This window comes from Microcaecilia unicolor, chromosome 11, assembly GCF_901765095.1.
Source record: "Microcaecilia unicolor chromosome 11, aMicUni1.1, whole genome shotgun sequence".
Lineage (NCBI taxonomy): Eukaryota > Metazoa > Chordata > Amphibia > Gymnophiona > Siphonopidae > Microcaecilia > Microcaecilia unicolor.
In genome coordinates, this window is record NC_044041.1 from 72407261 (window position 1) to 72428065 (window position 20805).

Genomic DNA, 20805 nt, shown 5'->3' on the forward strand with positions numbered 1-20805 from the left:
AGGGAGACACTGGAAGGATGAGGAGAGAAAGAGGAGAGACGCTGGATGGAAGGGTAGGGAGAAAAAGAGGGGAGATGGATGGAAGGATGCAGAGAGAAAGAGGGGAGACACTGGAAGAATGGGGAGAAAGGGGACACTCTGAATGTAAAAGAGTAGAGAGAGAGACACTGGATGGAAGGAAGGGAAGAGAGATGGAGACACCGGATGGAAGGATGGGGAGAAATGGTAGATGTTGGATGAAAGGATGGGGATAGAAAGAGGCAAGAAGGTAGATGGAAGGTTAAGGAGAGAGAGGGAAGATGCTGGATGGGAAGGGTACTGAGAGAAAGAGAGGAGACACTGGATGGAAGGATGCAGAGAGAAAGAGGGAGAGACACTGGAAGGATGGGGAGAAAGAGGGAAGGCACTAAATAGAAGGGTAGGGAAAGAAAGAGGAGAGATACTGGATGGAAAGTGGGAGAAGATAGAGTTAGTGAAAGGATGGAGAATAAGAGGAAGGAGCATAGGGGAGAACAAGGGTGAGGGAAAGATGAAAAGCCATAGGTAGACGAAGTAAAAAGGGAAACTAAAGACTGGATAGTAAGAATGAATGAAATCTGGACAGAGAGGCAGAGAAATAAATTGAAGAAACTGAAAGAGAAAGAAGAGAGAAAATGAGAAATGGATAGGAAACCCTGGCAAGACAGTTAAGAGAAGATGAAGGTAAGCAGAAATAAGAAACTGGGACCAATACAGTTTGAAAAAGTAAATGGCCAGACAACAATGGTAAAGAAAATAAATTTATTTTTAATTTAGGATAAAGTAATGTGGTAGCTGTGTTAATAAAGATGAATAAATATAAATAAAACACAGAAAATAAGGTGACACCTTTATATTGGACTAATTTTAATACATTTTTGGTTAACCTTCAGAGACCAACACTACCTTCCTCATATCAGGGGAGGATACCATAACAGCAGTCTACTGTCCTGACCTGACCTGAGGCAGGAGGTTCTGGCCTCTGAAAACTAATGGAAAAAGGTATTTTCCATTTTCAAGTGCCTAAACTGAGCCTATGCAGGAGGGAGCACGCTGCTGATTGTTGTACTGCTCAAACAGCACGGTAGGGGGCTCATGCAGTGGACCTCTTCAGCTAGTGGGTCTTGGACATCTCTGCCAACAATTCAACCAGTGCCCTCTCTTTTCTGCCTGGCACAGCTGCAGACTTGTCTTGCTCCTGGCGCCACTTCAAAATGTCTGCCAAGAGTTCAAGTGGCGGCCTTGTGAGAGTTCCACAGAAGTCTTGCAGAGTCACTGCTTGAACTCTCGGTAGGCTGGAAAAAAGATTGGGGAGTGGATATACATGGGGGGGGGGGGGGAGAGAGAGAGGGAATCTGGCTTTCTTGGGGGGGGGGGTATGTCAAGGTGGCAGGGAGCGAGGCAAGGGTGTGAAAGGGGGCAGGGTGGGGATGTGACGGGGCATTGTGGGTGTAACGGGGTGGGGTGGGTGTAACACGGTGCGGGACATAGTGGTATTTTGTGTCCTCTTTTTCTCTCACAGCAAATATGGTAATGTAAGTAACCCTATGTGTACCTGCACCAGGCAAAATATGAAGTGCAAGAGCACATCTGCACCCTTCTCCTACACCATGAAATATAAGCCCCTTCAAAATTTTTGTGGTTTAAATCCCTGAAGAGGTTCACACCAAAGTGCAGGAAGACAGGTGCCAATGTCCACCCTCACCACCAGCTTTGCTTGGACTCACAGACATTTATTTTTCCTATTAGCTCTACAGGCTGCACGGGCTTCTTTCTCCTTTCAAAAGATGCCAAAACACTGCAATTTAATGAGAAAAATGCAGAAGAAATACTCTCCTCAAAAAACAAATGCCATCCCTGACCTGGTAGTGTGTTTTTGGCATTAAGGCCAGCGTTAGTTTCTGTGATGTTGCCTGAGCATTGGAGTGAATACATAATCACCCTGATTTGAATACATTTCAATGCATTTAAATTCAATTTATATACAAATTAGCACATGTGCTGGAGGGTTTTGTGCATGTTACGCACATTAACATGTGCGCAGATCTTTGGGCGCTAATTGCTCCTAGCACCAGCATTAGGTTTTGAACATCAGAGTCTTAGATGTTAGAGAAATTTATCATAATGGGATCTATAGCACTTGATTTAAAGGGGTAAAATGGTGCACATAGTATTAGACTGAAAATGAGGCCCAGACTGAATGGCAGGCCTGAGCGTTTCCATAGAAACCGCCCAGGCCCCGATCCCCCACGATCAGTCCTCCGCCGTCCCAGAATTCCCAGCAGCCACGCCCCAGCCGAATGCGCGTTCGACTCATGCGGAGCAACCACCCTTCCCCTTTTCTCAAGCCCCGCCCTTTTCTCCCTTCCTGAGACCCCGCCTTCTTTTCGTCCCCTCTCAGTCAAGGCTCAGAATACGAGGTCGGCAGATTAAGGTTTGCAACGTTGCTTTCTGATTGGTTGACAGTCGCGTCTGTCACGGATTGTTTTCGAGCAGTGAGTTAGGTGTCGCTGTTCGGCCTCGGCGGGGTTTGACGGGAACGGGCGGCGGCCTGGGCCGGGATCAGCGGAAGGTGGGGTGGGGTGCGCAGGCCGCAGCCGGCGGCTCCTCCTTGGATGTGCGGCAGTCCTTAACACTCGGGCTCCGGCCGCGGGGACAGGCCGGGCGGCGGCGCGGAGGAGAATGACTCTGGAGTCCATGATGGCGTGCTGCCTGAGCGACGAGGTGAAGGAATCGAAGCGGATCAACGCTGAGATAGAGAAGCAACTGCGGCGGGACAAGAGAGACGCGCGGAGGGAGCTCAAGCTTCTGCTGCTCGGTACGAGGGGGAAGAGGTTCTTTCACTGCCAGCTTCTTCTACCTAGTTCCCCCTCTTCCTGTTACCCCAGACCCGACCCCCTCCTGGGTGCAAACCGGGTGAAATGTGTATTGCTGATCCTTCGCTCAGCGCTAGTTTCATCGACTTCTCCACCCCCCACCCCCCAGGTGTGGTACCAAATTCAGACACTTCCACCCCCCATCTCCGGTCCAGTACCAAAATCCTCCACTTTCACTCCCCTCCAGGTGCGGTACCAGATTCAAAAGACACACAGCAGGCTGAATGACATCTGTCGGCCACCACGCCTCCTCTTAGGTCCAGTACCAGATTCAGTGCCACATCCATTGAGAGATGCGGTACCAGATTCAAAACACACACACCCAAGGCAGAATGGCATCTCCCGCCACCACTCCTCCTCCCTTTAGGTTCAGTGCCACATCCATTGAGAAAGTCCCCCATAATAATTATGTGGATATTGAGCTATTTGGATTTAACGGGGGAAGGGGTCAGAAAAAGTTGAATTAATATAATTTTGTCTGAGTGAGGATACACTATTTATACATTTATTTTAAAATTACTTATGTTGTCAGGTTCATTAACACCTTCTCATTTCCGCCCCCCACCCCCACACCTTGTTTGCAGCTCTGTGTGAGTTTAAGATGTATTATATTGGTCTGGTTGCTTTTTGAATTTATACACGTTTTGAAGATGTTTGTTTGCATTTGGAAACCTGGCCAAGCCCTAGGTCTACATCAGGTAGCAGGTTTTGGACTTTGTCTTCAGAAGTGTGTGGATACTGTACAGTGGATTTTAGTAGTAGAGTGTAAAGACTTCCTGATGGTCCTCATCAAATGTGATGTTTTGCAAGGTTTTTTTTGTTTACATTATGCAAAAATTGGACTGATTTTCCCTCTGAGGAAATGGTCTTTTATTTTTAAATGACACTTTTTCAGTAGTCAAAAGTTGAAACGTGGAAATGTGCAAATTATGATGAAATGTGTCAAATAGCTGAAAAGCTAATTTAATTACACTTGCTGTTAAAGTACGATACATTTTTGTCTTATCATATAGCTAATCTTGTGGATCTTAGGAAATGGATATCTTCCTCCTTTATATAAAAAGGACTATATACTGATACAAGCTGTGTGTCAGAGGGGGTTAAGTTATGTGAGGAGATCAAGCTGTTGGGAGATAGTATTGGACACTGTCTTTTTGTTCACATGTATCGGTGGTAGCAAGTAGGGGTTTTTTCATGTAAAACAGATTCATTTTGGTTTGGAGTTTATTTACTAAAGGGGCACTGCGAATTCTCATAATGCTCTAGTTCATTCTTATTTGGACTATTGTAATTCTTTATTCTTGGACCTCACTCAAAGGGCGATTAAAAGACTTCAGTTGATCCACCATGCAACAGTAAAGCTTTTATATGGAACTAGGAAGACTGACCCCGCTTTTACCGATGGAGCATTGGCTGCCAATCCAGTTCCATATAGCTTTTAAAATCTTGATACTGATTTAAAAAATGTTGCTAGTCTGGTTCTCCCCTCCCCCCCCCCCCCCCCCCCACCTCCCAGTTTCTGGCGCATCTCTTGATACCTTATACCCCTTCTTGAACCCTTCAGTCTGCTTAGCATTGTTGATTAGTGGTGCCATCCTTCTTCCCCCCACCCACCCCCTGGCCAAGTCTCCTCCATGCGCACTTCCATATTTAGTATGACTGGCCCATTAATCTGGACTGGTTTCTTTTAAAATTGGAAACTTGCTCAAAGCACTTTTTTTTTTGTCAGGAAGCTTTTGGTATGGATTATTGATATGAGTTTTGATTGGGTTTTTCAGCTAGCAGGTTGTTGGGAGTGTTTGCTGGGGCCTGGAGTCTCCATAACTTAGCAGTTTCTCATTTTTATTATTGTTTGTTTGTAGTTTTGCCCTTTCCTATCATTGGTTGCAGTTTTTTGCTTTATGTGTTGCTGTGATTTAATATTTATTGTTCTCTGCTGTAATGGACCTCTCTAAGTGGTCTGTCAAAATAAAATAACATTGAACTTGAAACACAGTTAATTCAGAGCAGATGTAAACTTGGAAGCTTTGCCATATACGTTTCAAAGTTGGTGTGTGTTGCCTTGGTCCAATGAAAAGAGCTGAATGGATCTGAAAAATTAGAACTGTAGACTTTAAATACCGTTCACTACAGAAGCTTGTGGCCAATTTGAATGTCTGGTTTAAAGACTCTTGTTCAACCAGTCTCTTCACCTAAAACAGTTGTAAGCTTTGCTCTCGATTGTAATAAAATGATGGTATTAAAGCTACAATGACAGCTTAGAAGGGCCATGTAGAGCTTCTGGGACATGATCAGAGTATCTCTGTGTTGGAGATGTTTGATTTTACTACAGTCTTTTTGCAGTGAGATCTGCATCCAATTTGACTTTTTACTTGGTGCTATGGAGTGAAGACAGCCTTGCTAAGTGACCCAGGAAATGGGTTTATTTTTTACCCATGCTGTAGATCTTAGTGGTGCAAAGGACTGTCGCTAGCTCTTATGAGTTCCTCCTCAGTATGTGGTTAGAGTGGTTTCAAGCAGGAAACGTCTCATACCCAATATGTAACCACATAAAGTTTCACTTTATGCCTTTTTCTGTGGTGATGTTTTTTTTTCTTATGGGGGTCATAGATGTCAACAGCAAGTTCCAGTGGCATCCATTTTCCAGCATTAGGATGGAATTGAGGTTTCTGTGCATGTGTCTGGGATAGAGAAGTGGGCACCAGAGTGATAATCTCAGTTCATGGGGGAGAACATCTACCTACAGTTTCAATTCTTGATTGCTTTCCTCTATTCACGAGATCCAAAAATGAGCTTGCCAGATTTGAATTTTACTATTTTTAAAATTTCACCTTGAATTGTTAAGGACAAAGAGGAAAATAAATGTGAATTTAAAGTTGAAAGCTGTTGGAGCTAATACCCAGACATTGATAACTCATTGGCTAAATGTTATATCTCAATGGAGGAGGGTAAATAGTGGAGTGCCGCAGGGATATTTACTGGGACTCCTGTTAGCATATTTATAAATGATCTGGAAATCAGAATGACGAGTGAGGTGATTAAATTTGCAGATGACACAAAACTATTCAAAGTTGTCAAAACGCATGCGGATTATGAAAAATTACAGGAAGACCATAGGAAACTGGAAGACTGGGCATCCAAATGGCAAGATGGAAATTTAATGTGGACCGGATGGTTTCATCCCAGAGTATTGATAGAACTGAAAAATGAGCTAGAAATATGTAATTTATCCTTAAAATCAAGCGTGGAACCGGAAGATTGGAGGGTGGCACAATGTAACGCCGATTTTAAAAAGGGTCCAGAGGAGATCTGGGAAATTATAGACCAATGAGTCTGATGTCGGTGCCGGGCAAAATGGTAGAGGCTATTATTTAAGAACAAAATTACAGAACATATTCAAAAGCCATGGATTTCATGAGACAAAGTCAACATGGATTTAGTGAAGGGAAATCTTGCCTCGCCAATCTACTACATTTCTTTGAAGGGTGAACAAACATGTGGATAAAGGTGAAGGCCGGTCGATATTATGTATCGGGATGTTCAGAAGGCGTTTGACAAAGTACCTCATGAAAGACTCCAGAGGAAATTGGAGAGTCATGGGATAGGAGGTAGTGTTCTGTTGTGGATTAAAAACTGGTTAAAAGATAGAAAACAGAGAGTAGGGTTAAATGGTCAGTATTCTCAATGGAGAAAGGTAGTTAGTGGGGTTCCCCAGGGGTCTGTGCTAGGACCGCTGCTTTTTAACATATTTATAAATGACCTAGAGATGGGAATAACTAGTGAGGTAATTGAATAACATTGTGTCATTAGCAAATTTAAAGTCGTTAAATCGCGGGAGGATTGTGAAAAATTACAAGAGGACCTTATGAGACTGGGAGACTGGTCATCTAAATGGCAGATGACGTTTAATGTGAGCAAGTGCAAAGTGATGCATGTGGGAAAGAGGAACCTGAATTATAGCTACGTCATGCAAGCTTCCACGTTAGGAGTCACGGACCAAGAAAGGGATCTAGGTGTCATCGTTGATGATATGTTGAAACCTTCTGCTCACTTTGCTGCTGCGGCTAAGAAAGCAAAATAGAATGTTAGGTATTATTAGGAAAGGAATGGAAACAAAAATGAGGATGTTATAATGCCTTTATATCGCTCCATGGTGCGACCGCACCTCGAATATTGTGTTCAATTCTGGTCACCGCATCTCAAAAAAGTATAGTGGAATTAGAAAAGGTTGCAGAGACGGGCGACAAAAATGATAAAGGGGATGGGACGACTTACCTATGAGAAAAGGCTAAGCAGCTAGGGCTCTTCAGCTGGAGAAAAGGCGGCTGAGGGGGAGATATGTTAGAGGTCTATAAAATAACGAGTGGAGTTGAATTGGTAGATGTGAAGCATCTGTTTATGCTTTCCAAAAATACTAGGACTAGGGGGCATGTGATGAAGCTACAATGTAGTAAATTTAAAACGAATCGGAGAAACTTTTTCTTCACTCAACGTGTAATTCAACTCTGGAATTCGTTGCCAGAGAATGTGGTAAAGGCGGTTAGCTTAACGGAGTTTAAAAAAGGTTTGGCCGGCTTCCTAAAGGAAAAGTCCATAGGCCATTATTAAATGGACTTGGGGGAAAATCCACTATTTCTGGGATAAGCAGTATAAAATGTTTTGTACTTTTTTGGGATCTTGCCAGGTATTTGTGACCTGGCTTGGCCACTGTTGGAAACAGGATGCTGGGCTTGATGTACCATTGGTCTTTCCCAGTATGGCAATACTTATCTACTATAATAAAACGCACCCTCAACGTTCTGAGGACACTGACGTCACTGCAGGCACTCACACACCGGTTCGTAACTTCATGGTGGTGAAGCCACAACACTCACCATGTCTGCATGCCCCGCCCTCGCGTCACACGTGATGACGTCGAGGGCGAGGCAAATCAATGCACAGGGAACAGTTTCCCTACTCCTCCCCCTCAAAAAAATACCTGCAGCCGACGATGTACCGCCCCGCACCCGGTAGCACACTCTTCCCCTCATCACCTTCCCTCCCCCCTGTCACCTCCCCTCCCCTTATGCCACTATCCCTGGTGGTCTAGCGGTACCTGTTCGCACGGCCAGGAACGAAGGAACCCCTGGTTTCCTGGCCCAGAGCGCTGCTGCTAGCTGCCAGGCTGCATCGTGTCTGAGTCTGGCTCGGCGATTCAAAATGGCCGCCGAGAGTTGAAGCTGCCTCGCTAGACTTCAACTCTCGGCGGCCATTTTGAAACACCGAGAGCCGGAATCCCACACGATGCAGCAAGGCACCTACCAGCACCGCTATGGGCAGGCAAGAGGGGGTCTTTCTTTCCTGCCCTGACCGAACAGGTACCTCTAGACCACCAGGGACACAAGCGTAAGGGGAGGGGAAGGGAGTCCGGTGCCGGCTAGGGACCATTTCATCAAAGGCAGAAACGGGCCTTTTTTTACTAATGTACTTATATATACTAAATGTGGACAAATGCAAAGTGATGCACATTGGGCAAAATAATCTGAATCATAGTTACCTAATACTGGAGTCGGCACCCAAGGAAAATATCTAGGTGTCATTGTAGATAATACGCTGAAATCTGCCCATTGCTTTGAATGCTAGGAATTATTAGGAAAGGGATGCAAAATAAGACCAAGAATATTATAATGCTGCTTCATCACTCTATGGTGTGACTGCACCTTCAGTTTTGGTTGCCGTATCTCAAAAAAGATATAGTAGAATTAGAAATGGTTCAAATAAGAACTACCAAAATGATAAAGGGGATGGAACTCCTCCCATATGAAGAAAGGCTAAAGAGGTTAGGGCTCTTCAGCTTGGAAAAGAGACGGCTGAGGGGGAATATGATTAAGGTCTACAAAAACCTGAATGGTGTAGAACAGGTAAAAGTGAATAGATTTTTTCACACTTTCAAAAAGTACAAAGACTAAGAGACACAATGAAATTACATGGAAATACTTTTAAAACAAATAGGAAATATTTTTTCACTCAAAGAATAGTTAAGCTTTGGAACTCATTGCCGGAAGATGTAACAGCGGTTAGTGTATCTGGGTTTTAAAAAGTTTGGACAAGTTCCTGGAGGAAAAGTCCATAGTCTGTTATTGCTCTGGGATTAGTGGCATGGAATGTTGCTGCTATTTGAGTTTCTGCTAGGTATGTACTTGTGACCTGGATTGGCCACTATTGGAAACAGGATACTGGGTTAGATGGACCGTTGGTCTGACCCAGTATGGCTATTTTTATTTAAGTCTTGGGTGGAGGCGATGCTATAAGCAGCTCTTATCTGGCATCTGTCCTGGTGTTGCCTGTTTGTAGATACAATGACCCTTTCTAATCCTGATAGCTGAAAAGGCTTATTTTGGAGATCTTTTACACAAAATCCATTCTACTTAATCAGGTGAAGGTGGTTATTCCATGCACTAAGTCCATGAATTTTGACTCAAATCTCTTAGGAACAATAAATATCATTTGGGAAAAGCTTTGTGGCTAGGAACCAGATAGGCGGGGTTCAAATCCTGCATCATTAAAAGGTCTTTGGCTCGTTCTGCATTTAGATGTTTTTGATACAGCTTGAGGAGGAGGTGGCAGATGCTCACTGCTTTTGGGAACACAAACCTTCCTTAGGCAACAAAGAAAGACCAGAAGGGCCTTCTTGGACCTCACACTGTAAGAGAATTTAAACTTGCTTAGTACAGAGAGGATAGCAGGGAGGTAATGAGGGTACATAGGGAGTAAGAGGAGCTAAAGACTGTTAGGTCTGGGGAGTTTGTGCCATCTGTCCAAGTGGTATAGAAGCAGAGAGGACAACTGAGCAGGCCGAGTAAGTAAAATTGGTCCTTATCTGTTGCCATTTGCTCTGTTACGCCAGATCTCCTCATTTCCCCCCTAATAACAGGGGGGGAAAAACCCAAATCAGTACATAAAAATCCTATATGGGAGCCAAACACTCTAAATAGGTAATGGGGGTAAGTCTCAGAAGCATTCAGTGGTCATCTTAAAACACCATGCTGACAGCAACACTGAGAAACAAGTTTTCTAAGACACTCAAGATGGCTGATTTAGCCTAATGGTTAGTGCAGTGGCCTGAGAACCAGGGGAACTGGGTTCAGTTCCCGCTGCAGCTCCTTATGACGCTGGGGAAGATACTTAACCCTCCATTGCCCCAGTAACATAGAAGATGGTTGCAGATGAAGACTTGTACGGTCCATCCAGTCTACCCAACAAGATGACTCATCGTATAAAATATGATGTGAACTACATAGTGTACTTGATCATGATTTGTTCTTGTCATTTTCAGGGCATAGGACCATAGAAATCTGCAGGTACAAAATAAGTACCTCTGTATAATATGTAAACCGTTTTAATTGTAACTACAGAAAGGAGGTATACCAAATCCTATCCCCTTTCCCTTTAATTTCTCAGTGCTGGTGTCAGCATGGCGTTCTGAGACTTACCTCCATTACATATTTAGAATTTTTGGCTCCCATGCAGGATCTGTTTATGTATTGACATGTTACACTAGATACCAGGTGGATATGGCGATGCAGTCCTGTAAGGTCAAATTGCTTTGCGGTTTGTGTCATTAGTGACTACACAAGCAAATCTGAAGGGTTAACCTAAGAGCAGAATTGCCGTTCTGGGTCAGAGTTAAGGTCCATCTTCTAGCCCAGTAACCTGCTTCAAACAGTAGCCAAGCAAGGTTCTGTAGTGCCTGGATTGTACAGCCCCTTTCCTCAGCGCTGAGGAGTTTGGTTGAACTCCCCTGGTGCATATTTGCTCATTCTCCATAGTGCTGTTGAATAGAACAAATGTATTTTCTTTTCAGCTATAGCACTGCCAGTTGCCATGGCTATTATTTAACAGGTAAGAAAATTGTGGAGGCAGGTGCTGGTGGTCTGAGCTTGGGCTTGGTTCTTTGCTCGGCTGCTTGTAGAGTTGCCCTGGTATGGGCCCTGTTTTCCAGCAGTTGGGGACTCCACTTGTGTCAGTTCATACTTCCTTTTGCCTCTGTGTCAAGGTTTTGGGAACCTTGGGCAATGGGTTTGGATGTCCAGACATGAAGGGTTTCTCCAGTGTGATACCTGAGGCTTAGGCTAAACGCTGGTTTGTAATGACAGTTGCAGCTCAGTGTATAAATAGTATATGTGTAAAAAAAAAAAAAAAAAGAGGCAGCTACTTGTGATTTAAACTGCTTTTAGCGCTGAAGGGATGGTTTATGGACAGTCTGCAGTGTCTCTGGGTTGGTCTGTGTAGTGTTACTCAGCCCCTTTGATGGGAAATGCATCTCCTTGTATATACCCAGTGCCTCTTTGAATATGTTTGGAAAGGCAGGTTGGATAGAGGACCTTCGCTGTATAGGAAGAGGCGGAAAGTGGTGGTTGTACAGCTTCCTTAGCACGTGGGAGAGGTATAACAGGTAATGTGCTCTGTCAGAATATGGTCAAGGAATCGGAACAGAGGGTTCTGAGGTGCAGGTGAGGTGAGCATTTTTTTTTCCGGGGGTTGGGGGGGGGGGGGGTTAAGGGATGTGTATTTAACTCTGGCCTTTTTGGTAGTAGCTCATGGCAATGTATTTTCTTGACCCTGAAGGGCTTATAATCTGGCTGCCTGATTATTCAAAGCTATTTAAGCGGGCAGGAGAAGAACATTGCCCCAGGTACAAATAAGTACCTGTATACAGTATGTAAGCCGCATTGAGCCTGCCATGAGTGGGAAAGCGTGAGGTACAAATGTAACAAAAAAAAAAACTGCCTGCTTAAATTGCCTGTTGCCACCTTAACTCCTTGATATTCAGTGTCTCTAAACTGGGCAGTGCCACTGAATACCAGTTCTGACCACCCATATTAAAAATAGGCAGTGTTGGGAAGGAGCTTGCGGTTATGCGGGTGCTGGCAATATTCAGTGCTGGCACCTCCACAGCTAAACAACCAAATTGGATCTCATATAAAGCAGTCCTAACTTTGGTTAGCTATGCAGGCCCCAGGACCCGCATTAATAATATTTGCAAATTTCCCTCTAATTCCTCTCATCCCTCCCCCACCCAACCAGGTTCATAGGACCCCCCCCCCCCTCATCCTTACCCCCCACCTACCACTCAGGTTGGGTCCCCTGGTATCTGACATCCCTGGTGATCCAGTGAGGCAATGGGCAGGAGCAAAACCCAGTCCTACCCCCTAGTGGCTTCCTCATGTTTTTTTGGTAGTACCATGAGGTTGCGGCAGTCACTGGTGTGTATAGGCTGTATGAACTCTTTCATCATTTTTCTCTGTTTCTTTGGGCCTGCTTGGGGCTGTAAGTTTCTCCTTTTCACTTCCCTTTGTAGGCACTGGAGAAAGTGGGAAGAGCACATTTATTAAACAGATGCGGATAATTCACGGCTCAGGCTATTCCGAGGAAGACAAAAAGGGCTTCACTAAGCTGGTATATCAGAACATCTTCACTGCCATGCAGTCCATGATTCGAGCCATGGAGACACTGAAAATCTTATACAAGTATGAGCAGAATAAGGTGAGATAAAAGCTTTCCAGTTTTAGGGCTCAGGATAAATCTGATTTGGGCCAGTTTCACTAAACTTGTATAGAGAATTTAGTTTGACCTAGAATGTGCTACTGGCAGATCAAAGGGTTCTAGGCATCTGGCCAGCATAATTGCTCTGCATGCAGATGTCTTATGGGCTGGTTCCCCTTTCCTCTCCTTCCCCATGCATATTTTTGGAGGTTGAAAGTGCTGTTCTGGGTTGTCGTGTTATCTCCTTTCTTCTCTATACCCTCCCCTGTCCTCTTTTCCCCTCACCTAATATTGGTAGAAAGCAGAGAACCCTGTTAGGCCTTGCTTTCTCCTTGAGTGATGATGGAAAATGTCCACATCTTCTCTCTGTATCTCTATCTGACCAGCATCATCCCCGTTTTATCGCCATGTTGAGCATCTCCCATGTGTGTTCCTGTTCATGCCCTATCCAACATAACTGTTCTGTGAACCTATTTCAACCCTCCACCCCACCCCCATGTTGCTGCAGACAAACGCGCTGCTGGTTCGAGAGGTGGATGTAGAGAAAGTTATGTCCTTCGAGCAGCCATATGTCAGTGCCATTAAGACACTCTGGAATGATCCTGGTATCCAAGAATGTTATGATAGAAGGCGAGAATACCAGCTCTCGGACTCGACCAAGTAGTAAGTATGTGGACAGGAGTGGGGCAGTGAGCTGGAAATCGGGAGTCTCTCTGATTCCACCCCTTTACCATCTGAACCAGAAATGAAAGGTGTTCCCTTTCTTGTGTTTGGTGGGAGGAGGGGGGGATAGCGTAGATGGTGTGGGCAAAAAAGTCCTGCTTCTCATACCTGTTGTACACTGCCTTGAGTGAATCTCTTTATAAAGCAGGTTAATAAATCCCAATAAATATGAGGCCCAGTAAGTTCCTTTGGGGCTTATGCAGTGTGCTGCACTCTTTGAGCAGATGGGTGGGGCAGCAGAGAAGGTGGTCTTCACTGTGTCACATTCCAGTCTATAAATTGTGATCTTGTAGTCAGACTTCAACCCCCCCCCCCCACCCCCACCTTGGGATTTCTATGGAAGTAGCTAGCAAGGTTTCAGCTTCTCTTCTTTTGTGATGTATTTACAGTTATCTTAGTGATGTGGATCGCATAGCAACACCAGGCTACCTGCCCACCCAGCAGGATGTTCTGCGGGTTCGAGTGCCCACAACTGGTATCATCGAGTACCCCTTTGATCTGGAGAACATTATCTTCAGGTATGCAGCTGCAGCCCCTTCCGCATTCTGCACCTGGCTGTCCACTCCACATGTCTGGTGATCTTGGGAATCGGGCCTCTCGGTGAGAGGATTTCTTCATTATTCAAAGTCTGCAGCATGTCTGCCAAAGTCACAGATCTAAAGTGGACCTGCAGGAGATGCAGACTTAGCTGTGTATCAGCAGAGCATTCTGAGATGTTGTGCAGCCACTTCATTGGCTGGAGTCTTTTGATGAGACAGGCTTACACAACACAAGGTTTGCGTTCATGACTTACAAGCTTATTCCTCACATTTTCTGAAACAGTTGACATTTCTCTTAATGCCTACTGCTTGTGTCTGGGCCTAGAAAGAAATCAGCCTTTAGCTCTTTGTTTGCTTCTCTCAGGGCAGTATGTGCTTCTGCAAAAAAAGATCAGCAGTCTGGCCTTTCTGACAGCCCGATGATCAAAGGTAAATGCAGGTGCTAGAGGCCACTAGCACTGGACTAGCACCCACATGTACCTGTGACCCCATGATCATCGGCTGGCAGAGATCATTTAAATGAGCTCTGCTTGTATTCTGCCCCTATGATCAGAGAACAGCATTCTGGTCGTAGGGGCGGAATAGTGCCTTAACCCTGTGCCAGTTCTGGCAATAGGGTTAAGGCTCTGTTCCCATCCACTCCTGTAAGACAGGCAGCTCGGGCTGCCACCCCCTCCAAAAGTGAGGCCCTGGTGGCCTAAAGTGCCCCCCCCCCCCGAACAGCGACACAGGGCAGGGCTGGGCATTGCCATTTTGAATGCGGCATTGGAAAGAGGAAGGAATGTGCTACTTCTCCAACACGGAGGGAGGGGGAGGGATCTGCTACACCACCGGGGGGGGGGGGGGGGGTTGGTGTGGCAGCCCACTTGGGGGATTTAGGGGGCTGTAGATCCACTGGACCTCCCATCCCACCCCCTCTTGGTGGGGGGGGGGGGACTTGAGGCACTAGGCCACCAGGACCTCACTTTTGGAGGGGGGTCTGGAGATCCCATGGACCTCCAGCCCCTGTTTGTCAGGTCAGTCTTTTGATGGCCTGGACCTTTCAGTGCCAGGAGGATTATCCTCCCCTCCCACACTGTTGCTGAATGATCAATGCTAATGTGCATAAATTTGCACATTATTAGCGTTGATCATTGGGGATTTAATTCCCTGCACTGTTTGCAGCACTATTTTTAGGGCACTTGTTTCTGAACAGCGCGGGGAATTGATCTTCAGTGCATGAATTCTGGTTGGATGCCTTTGTATACTGAAGGCCCTAGAGCCTCTATCTCCAATAGCCTGTCATTGCCCTCTGCTGGCTGAGATTAGTCAGGACTTGGGCATGAAGAAAATATTACTATAGTAACGTCTCGATTATCTGACGTAAACAGGACTGAGCCGTTGTCGGATAAGTGAAAAGTTGGATAATACGGAAAACTCCTTTAAAAATGCACGGAAAACAACCTATGCCTGTTATTTATGCATAAAGTATATCTGTATTTTAACATACAGCACTAACCAGCAGCATATGAAGCCGGAAAACAGGAAGAGAACCTGCACACTTCGTAACAGCAACGTGATGACATCACAATCGAGACTGTACTGTACTACTAAACATTTATATAGTGTTAAAAGATGCACTCGGGGCTATACAAAAACACATGAGATGTTCCTTGTTCCCTGAAGCTTACTGTTTGATCAGGATAGACAATAGGAATAAGGAGTTGAGAGGCAGGGATAAATCTCAGACTGACTTACCTAATTTATGATGTGGACTTGTTTATTTTAATAACAAAGTTCTTAGTATGTTAAGCCAACTACCTAGAGTGTCTTTATCACTTCGACAGTATATATAAATATTGGAAGAGCAGGAGATGGGGTGGGTTGATGAGGGGACCATGCGGCATACACTTTGAAGCAGTCTGAAGAAGTAATGCTTTTGATGTGGTTGTCGGGCTGCTTTAAAGAGGGTTCTTGTCTCCCTTTCTGCATCTGTGGCCACTATTTTTCTGTTGTACATTTTTGTGATGTACATTCCAGCAAACCTGTTGCGTAGTTATCAAGATAATTAGGGATAATGATCAGTGGGGCAAAGGTTATTGGAAGGTACGAAGAATAAGGGCGCATTGTACACAACACACTCCAACCAAGGGAATATAAAAGAAATTTGTTCATCTATACTGGGCAAGTCACTTAACCCTCCTTTGCCCCAGATACAAAAATAACTACCTGTATATAATATGTAAACTGCTTTGATTGTAACCACAGAAAAGTGGTATATCGAATCCTCTTTTCGTTACTATGTTTGTTTATGTTTTAAGTGATGCATCTGTAATACAACATTAAATGAAATAATAATAATTAAAAAAAAAAAAACATAATTCAGCCCCAGCCAGCCCCATTCTGCAACAATGTACTGGTCTTTTTTAAACCATGCCCCCTCCATCTTATGAATCCCAAATAATAAGCAGTTTTATGATACTCAAATGGTAACTGATTTACAAATGTGGTCCTGCAAACAACCCTCAATTCAGAGTGGAGGTGATGTGTACCTCCTTCAAGAGAGGAGCCACCAGTAACAAGGCCAGGTTGAGCCAGGTGTATATGTAGGCCTGCCCACTGTCCATGTGGTACTGCAGAAGCAGCTCCCCTCACCAAATTTTAATTAGGGTTGTGTAAATTGGCATCAGTCTAATTTCTGTAAGCCACATTTCTACCCATACAGGCTGCCACATTTTGAACTAATTAGAAACACATTTTCTGTGGCAAATCAATCAAGAAACCTCCCAGGCTTCCAGATAAGGAAGAACCAAAACCTATATTTTTCACAGTTGTTGATCAGATTATTGAACTTGATGGCTTAGTCTCAATTGATTAAAAACCCCAGGTTGCTTTTAGTTGTTTTTAGTTCTTGTCCATTTTTAAGGTTGGAGTAGCTAGTTGTTCAGATCCCCCCCCCCCCCTTTTTTTCTTTTTAACAGATTTACAATGTTATGCCAATTTTTAAAAAAGGTTCCACAGGAGATCCGGGAAATTATAGACCAGTTAGTCTGATGTCGGTACCGGGCAAAATGGTAGAGGCTATTATTAAGAATAAAATTACAGAGCACATACAAAAACATGGGCTGATGAGACAAAGTCAGCACGGATTTAGTGAAGGGAAGTCTTGTCTCACAAATCTACTGCATTTTTTGGAGGGGGTGAACAAACGTGGACAATGGGGAGCCGGTGGATATTGTGTATCTGGATTTTCAAAAGGTGTTTGACAAAGTGCCTCATGAAAGACTCCTGAGGAAACTGGAGAGTCATGGGATCGGAGATAGGGTATTACTGTGGATTAAGAAGTGGTTGAAAAATAGAAAGCAAAGAGTAGGGTTGAATGGGAAAATTAGGTTCTTACCTTGGTAATTTTCTTTCCTTTAGTCATAGCAGATGAATCCATTACGAATGGGTTGTGTCCACCTACCAGCAGGGGGAGATAGAGAGCACTGAAAAACCATAGTGCCTCTTGGCCAGCTAGCTCCATCTACTACTACTACTTATCACTTCTATGCCTCTCAGTATTTGAAGCTTCCAAAGCAGTGTTACACCGCAAAGTAGAATAACATGAACTTTCCTCACAGCGAACGAACGCCCCAGAACAGGAGCAGTAATTCAAAGGAGGAACGAACTCAACCTCCTGTAACAGAACAGAAATCCTGAAGACTGTTTTCCAACTTCTCCCAATGAGAGAACATATCTACAGGAGAAACTGAACCCAACACAGCATCAATCAATCAATTAGGGAGGGCTCATGGATTCATCTGCTATGACTAAAGGAAAGAAAATTACCAAGGTAAGAACCTAATTTTCCCTTCCTTGTCATCAAGCAGATGCTCTAGTTTCAGCCCAAGAAGAGGAAATCGCTCTTGTAGAATGTGCCTTAAAGGCTTCAGGCGGAGGCCAGCCAGACAGCAGATATGCTGAAAAAATAGCTTCTTTGAGCCAACGAGCCAGAGTAGCTTTAGACGCTGGAGACCCTCTGCGAGGACCTGACTACAAAACAAAAAGGTGATCAGAGGTCCTGAAAGCACTTGGCATGCGCAGAAACTGCAACAGAACCCTTCGCAGATCTAGAAGGTGCAAATGCAGAAATGGGTCTCGACAGGACAGCGCCTGGAGCTCAGACACCCGTCTTGCCGAAGTAATGGCCACCAACAAGACCGACTTTAGGGTCACATCCTTCTACGAAGCTCGCCTAAGCAGATCAAAGGGCGAACACTGAAGGGCCTTTAAAACTAACCCCAGGTTCCAGGCCGGACACGGAGCCCGCACGGGAGGACGGAGCCGAAGCACCCCTCTAAGCAGCCAGGGAGAGGCCAGCCACCTTCCCCCGAAACATGCTAAGGCTGCAACTTGAACACGCAGGGAATTATAGGCCAAACCTTTTTGTAAACCATCCTGCAAAAAGTCAGGTATCGGCGATCCAGAAGCCCGCATGGGTGTAATCGCTTTAGCAGCACACCAAGCCTCAAACTGGCGCCAAATCCGAGCATAGGCAACGGAAGTGGAATGCTTGCGGGCCTGAAGGAGAGTGGAGATGACCTTGTTGGAATAGCCCTTGTCTCTCAATTGCGCCCTCTCAAGAGCCATGCTGTAAGACCAAAGCGGCAGGTGTCCTCCATAGTTACCGGCCCCTGTGACAACAGGTTCAGTACCAGAGGCAAAGGAAGGTGAGCCTCCACCAGCATCTGCCAGAGGTCCACACACCACGGCTGCCTGGGCCAATCCGGGGCAATGGGAACCACCTCTCCTTGATGTAGCCGAATCTGCAGGAGTACTCGCCCTATCAAGGGCCCAGGAGGGAACACATACATGAGGCCCTGAGGCCAGGGTTGAGCCAAGGAGTGGAGGAGTGGCCTTGTGGTTAGGGTGGTGGACTTTGGTCCTGAGGAACTGAGTTCGATTCCCACTTCAGGCACAGGCAGCTCCTTGTGACTTTGGGCAAGTCACTTAACGCTCCATTGCCCCATGTAAGCCGCATTGAGCCTGCCATGAGGTGGGAAAGCGCGGGGTACAAATGTAACAACCCCCCCCCCCCCCCCCCCCCCCGCCGAGCGAGGATCTTGTCTGCTGTAAAGCACGGGACTTTGGCATTTGCACTTGACGCCATAAGATCTGCTACGGGCATACCTCATTTGGCACAGATCTGAAGGAACACTTCGTCTGCCAGTTCCCACTCCGCTGGGTTGAATTGATGCCTGCTTAGATAATCGGCTTGCGCGTTGCTCTGAACTGCAATGTGAGCGGCTGACAGAAAGTGCAGATGTAGCCACGTGAGTCTGCGCTGGTAATCCTGAGATATTGGAGACCATCGTTGAAGCAGGGAACACTGCAGAGGTCTCAGGTGCGCTGTTGCCCATGGCACCACTTCCAAGGTGGCCGTCATTGACCCCAACAGCTGGACTATGTCCCAAGCTTGCGGGCGAGGCATCCTCAGGAGCAGAGGGACCTGGTTCTGAAGCTTGCACCGCCTTTGCTCGGGTAGAAAGACAAACCCCGAGGCTGTGTCGAACCGGACCCCCAAATATTCTAGAAATTGAGGGGGGGTGGGGTCAGTTGACTTTTGGGTATATTGACGACCCAGCCCAGAGATTGAAGTACTGAGACCACTCTGGCTGTTACATGATGACTCTCTTTTGCAGAGTCCGCTCTGATGAGCTAGTCGTCGAGGTATGGGTGAACCTGGATACCCTCTCACCTGAGAAAGGCAGCTACTACCACCATTACCTTGGAAAAGGTTCGGGGAGCTGTGGCGAGGCCAAAAGGCAAGACCCAAAACTGGAAATGTTTTACCAACATTGCAAATCGGAGAAACCGGTGGTGTGGGAGCCAAATAGGAATGTGCAAGTAAGCTTCTTTCAGGTCCAGAGACGTGAGAAACTCTCCTGGCTGTACCGCCACCAAAACGGAGCGCAGGGTTTCCATGCAAAAATGCCGCACTCTTAGTGACTTGTTCACTTCCTTTAAGTCAAGTATGGGCCGAAAAGACCCTCCTTTTTGCGGCACCACAAAGTAAATGGAGTAACAACCGTAGCCAATCTCGGCGGGAGGCACAGGGACCACTGCCCCGAGGTGCAACAAGCCTTACAAGGTCTCCTCTACCGCCGCCCGTTTGACGGCAGAGTCGCATCGGGACTCCACAAACACGTCTCTCACTGGGGCATTGAATTCTAATCTGTAGCCATCTCTGATCACGTTCAAAACCCACTGATTTGAGGTAATCTTGACCCATTCCTCGAGAAAGAGGGAAAGACGTCCTCCAACTGCAGGAATCGAGGAGTGGGCCAGCGCACCATCATTGAGAGGTTTGCCCATGAACTCCAGGCCTTGAGCCGGCCGCTGCGGAATGTTTGTTACGCGCGAAAGGAGTTCCTCTGCTGAAAGCGGGCACGTGAAGTAAACCCAGCAGAACGCCCCGGGCGGTACCTTTTAGCTTCACGGAAACGAGGGTCTGGAAGAGGAGGGAACCGCCTGACCCTTGGAAGAAGGCTGCGGCCTGTCCTCGGGTAAGCGCTGGGGTTTAGTTTTCTCCACGGCCTTTAACAATTTCCTCCAACTCCTCACCAAATAGGAGAAGGCCCTGGAAGGGCAACTTCCGCCAACCTTTGCTTAGAGGCCATATCAGCCGCCCAATGCCGTAGCATAGAAGGCGGCGAGCGGGCCACCGCCCACAGCATCTGTTTAGCCGAAGCTCTGACCAGATCATAGAGGGTGTCAGACAAAAAGGACAAGGCCGACTCCATCCGCGTGCCACCCTCCACAAGGGGCTCCGCTCATCCCCGGGCTGTTCCACTGCCTGTTGCAACCAAGCGAGGCAGGCTCGAGCAGCATAACAACTGCACACAGATGCCCGTAAGGCTAGGCCTGAAATCTCAAAGGACCGTTTGATTTGCTGATTCCAGACGTCGGTCCTGCATGTCCTTCAGGGCGACCCCTCCCTCTACTGGGAGGGTAGTCTTTTTCGTCACAGCCGTGACTAGGGCATTCATGTTAGGCACGGCCAAGCGTGCCAAGTGCTCCTCACTGAGAGGGTATAAGTGCCCCATTGCCCTGGCAACTTTCAAAGGCCCCTCAGGGTCAGCCCATTGAGCCGAAATAAGCTC

The 20805-nt window shown here is 46.1% G+C and overlaps 1 protein-coding gene across 1 annotated transcript in view; it reads left to right on the forward strand.

Moving 5' to 3' along the window:
* The first annotated feature begins 2463 nt into the window (after positions 1–2463).
* The window catches only part of LOC115479534 (guanine nucleotide-binding protein subunit alpha-11-like), a 28006-nt gene continuing 9664 nt past the window's right edge, over positions 2464–20805 (forward strand). The window contains 4 exon segments of the mRNA XM_030217490.1: positions 2464–2836; positions 12235–12419; positions 12928–13082; positions 13532–13660. Of these exon segments, the coding sequence (XP_030073350.1) occupies positions 2701–2836; positions 12235–12419; positions 12928–13082; positions 13532–13660 (605 nt within the window). The 5' untranslated portion in view covers positions 2464–2700.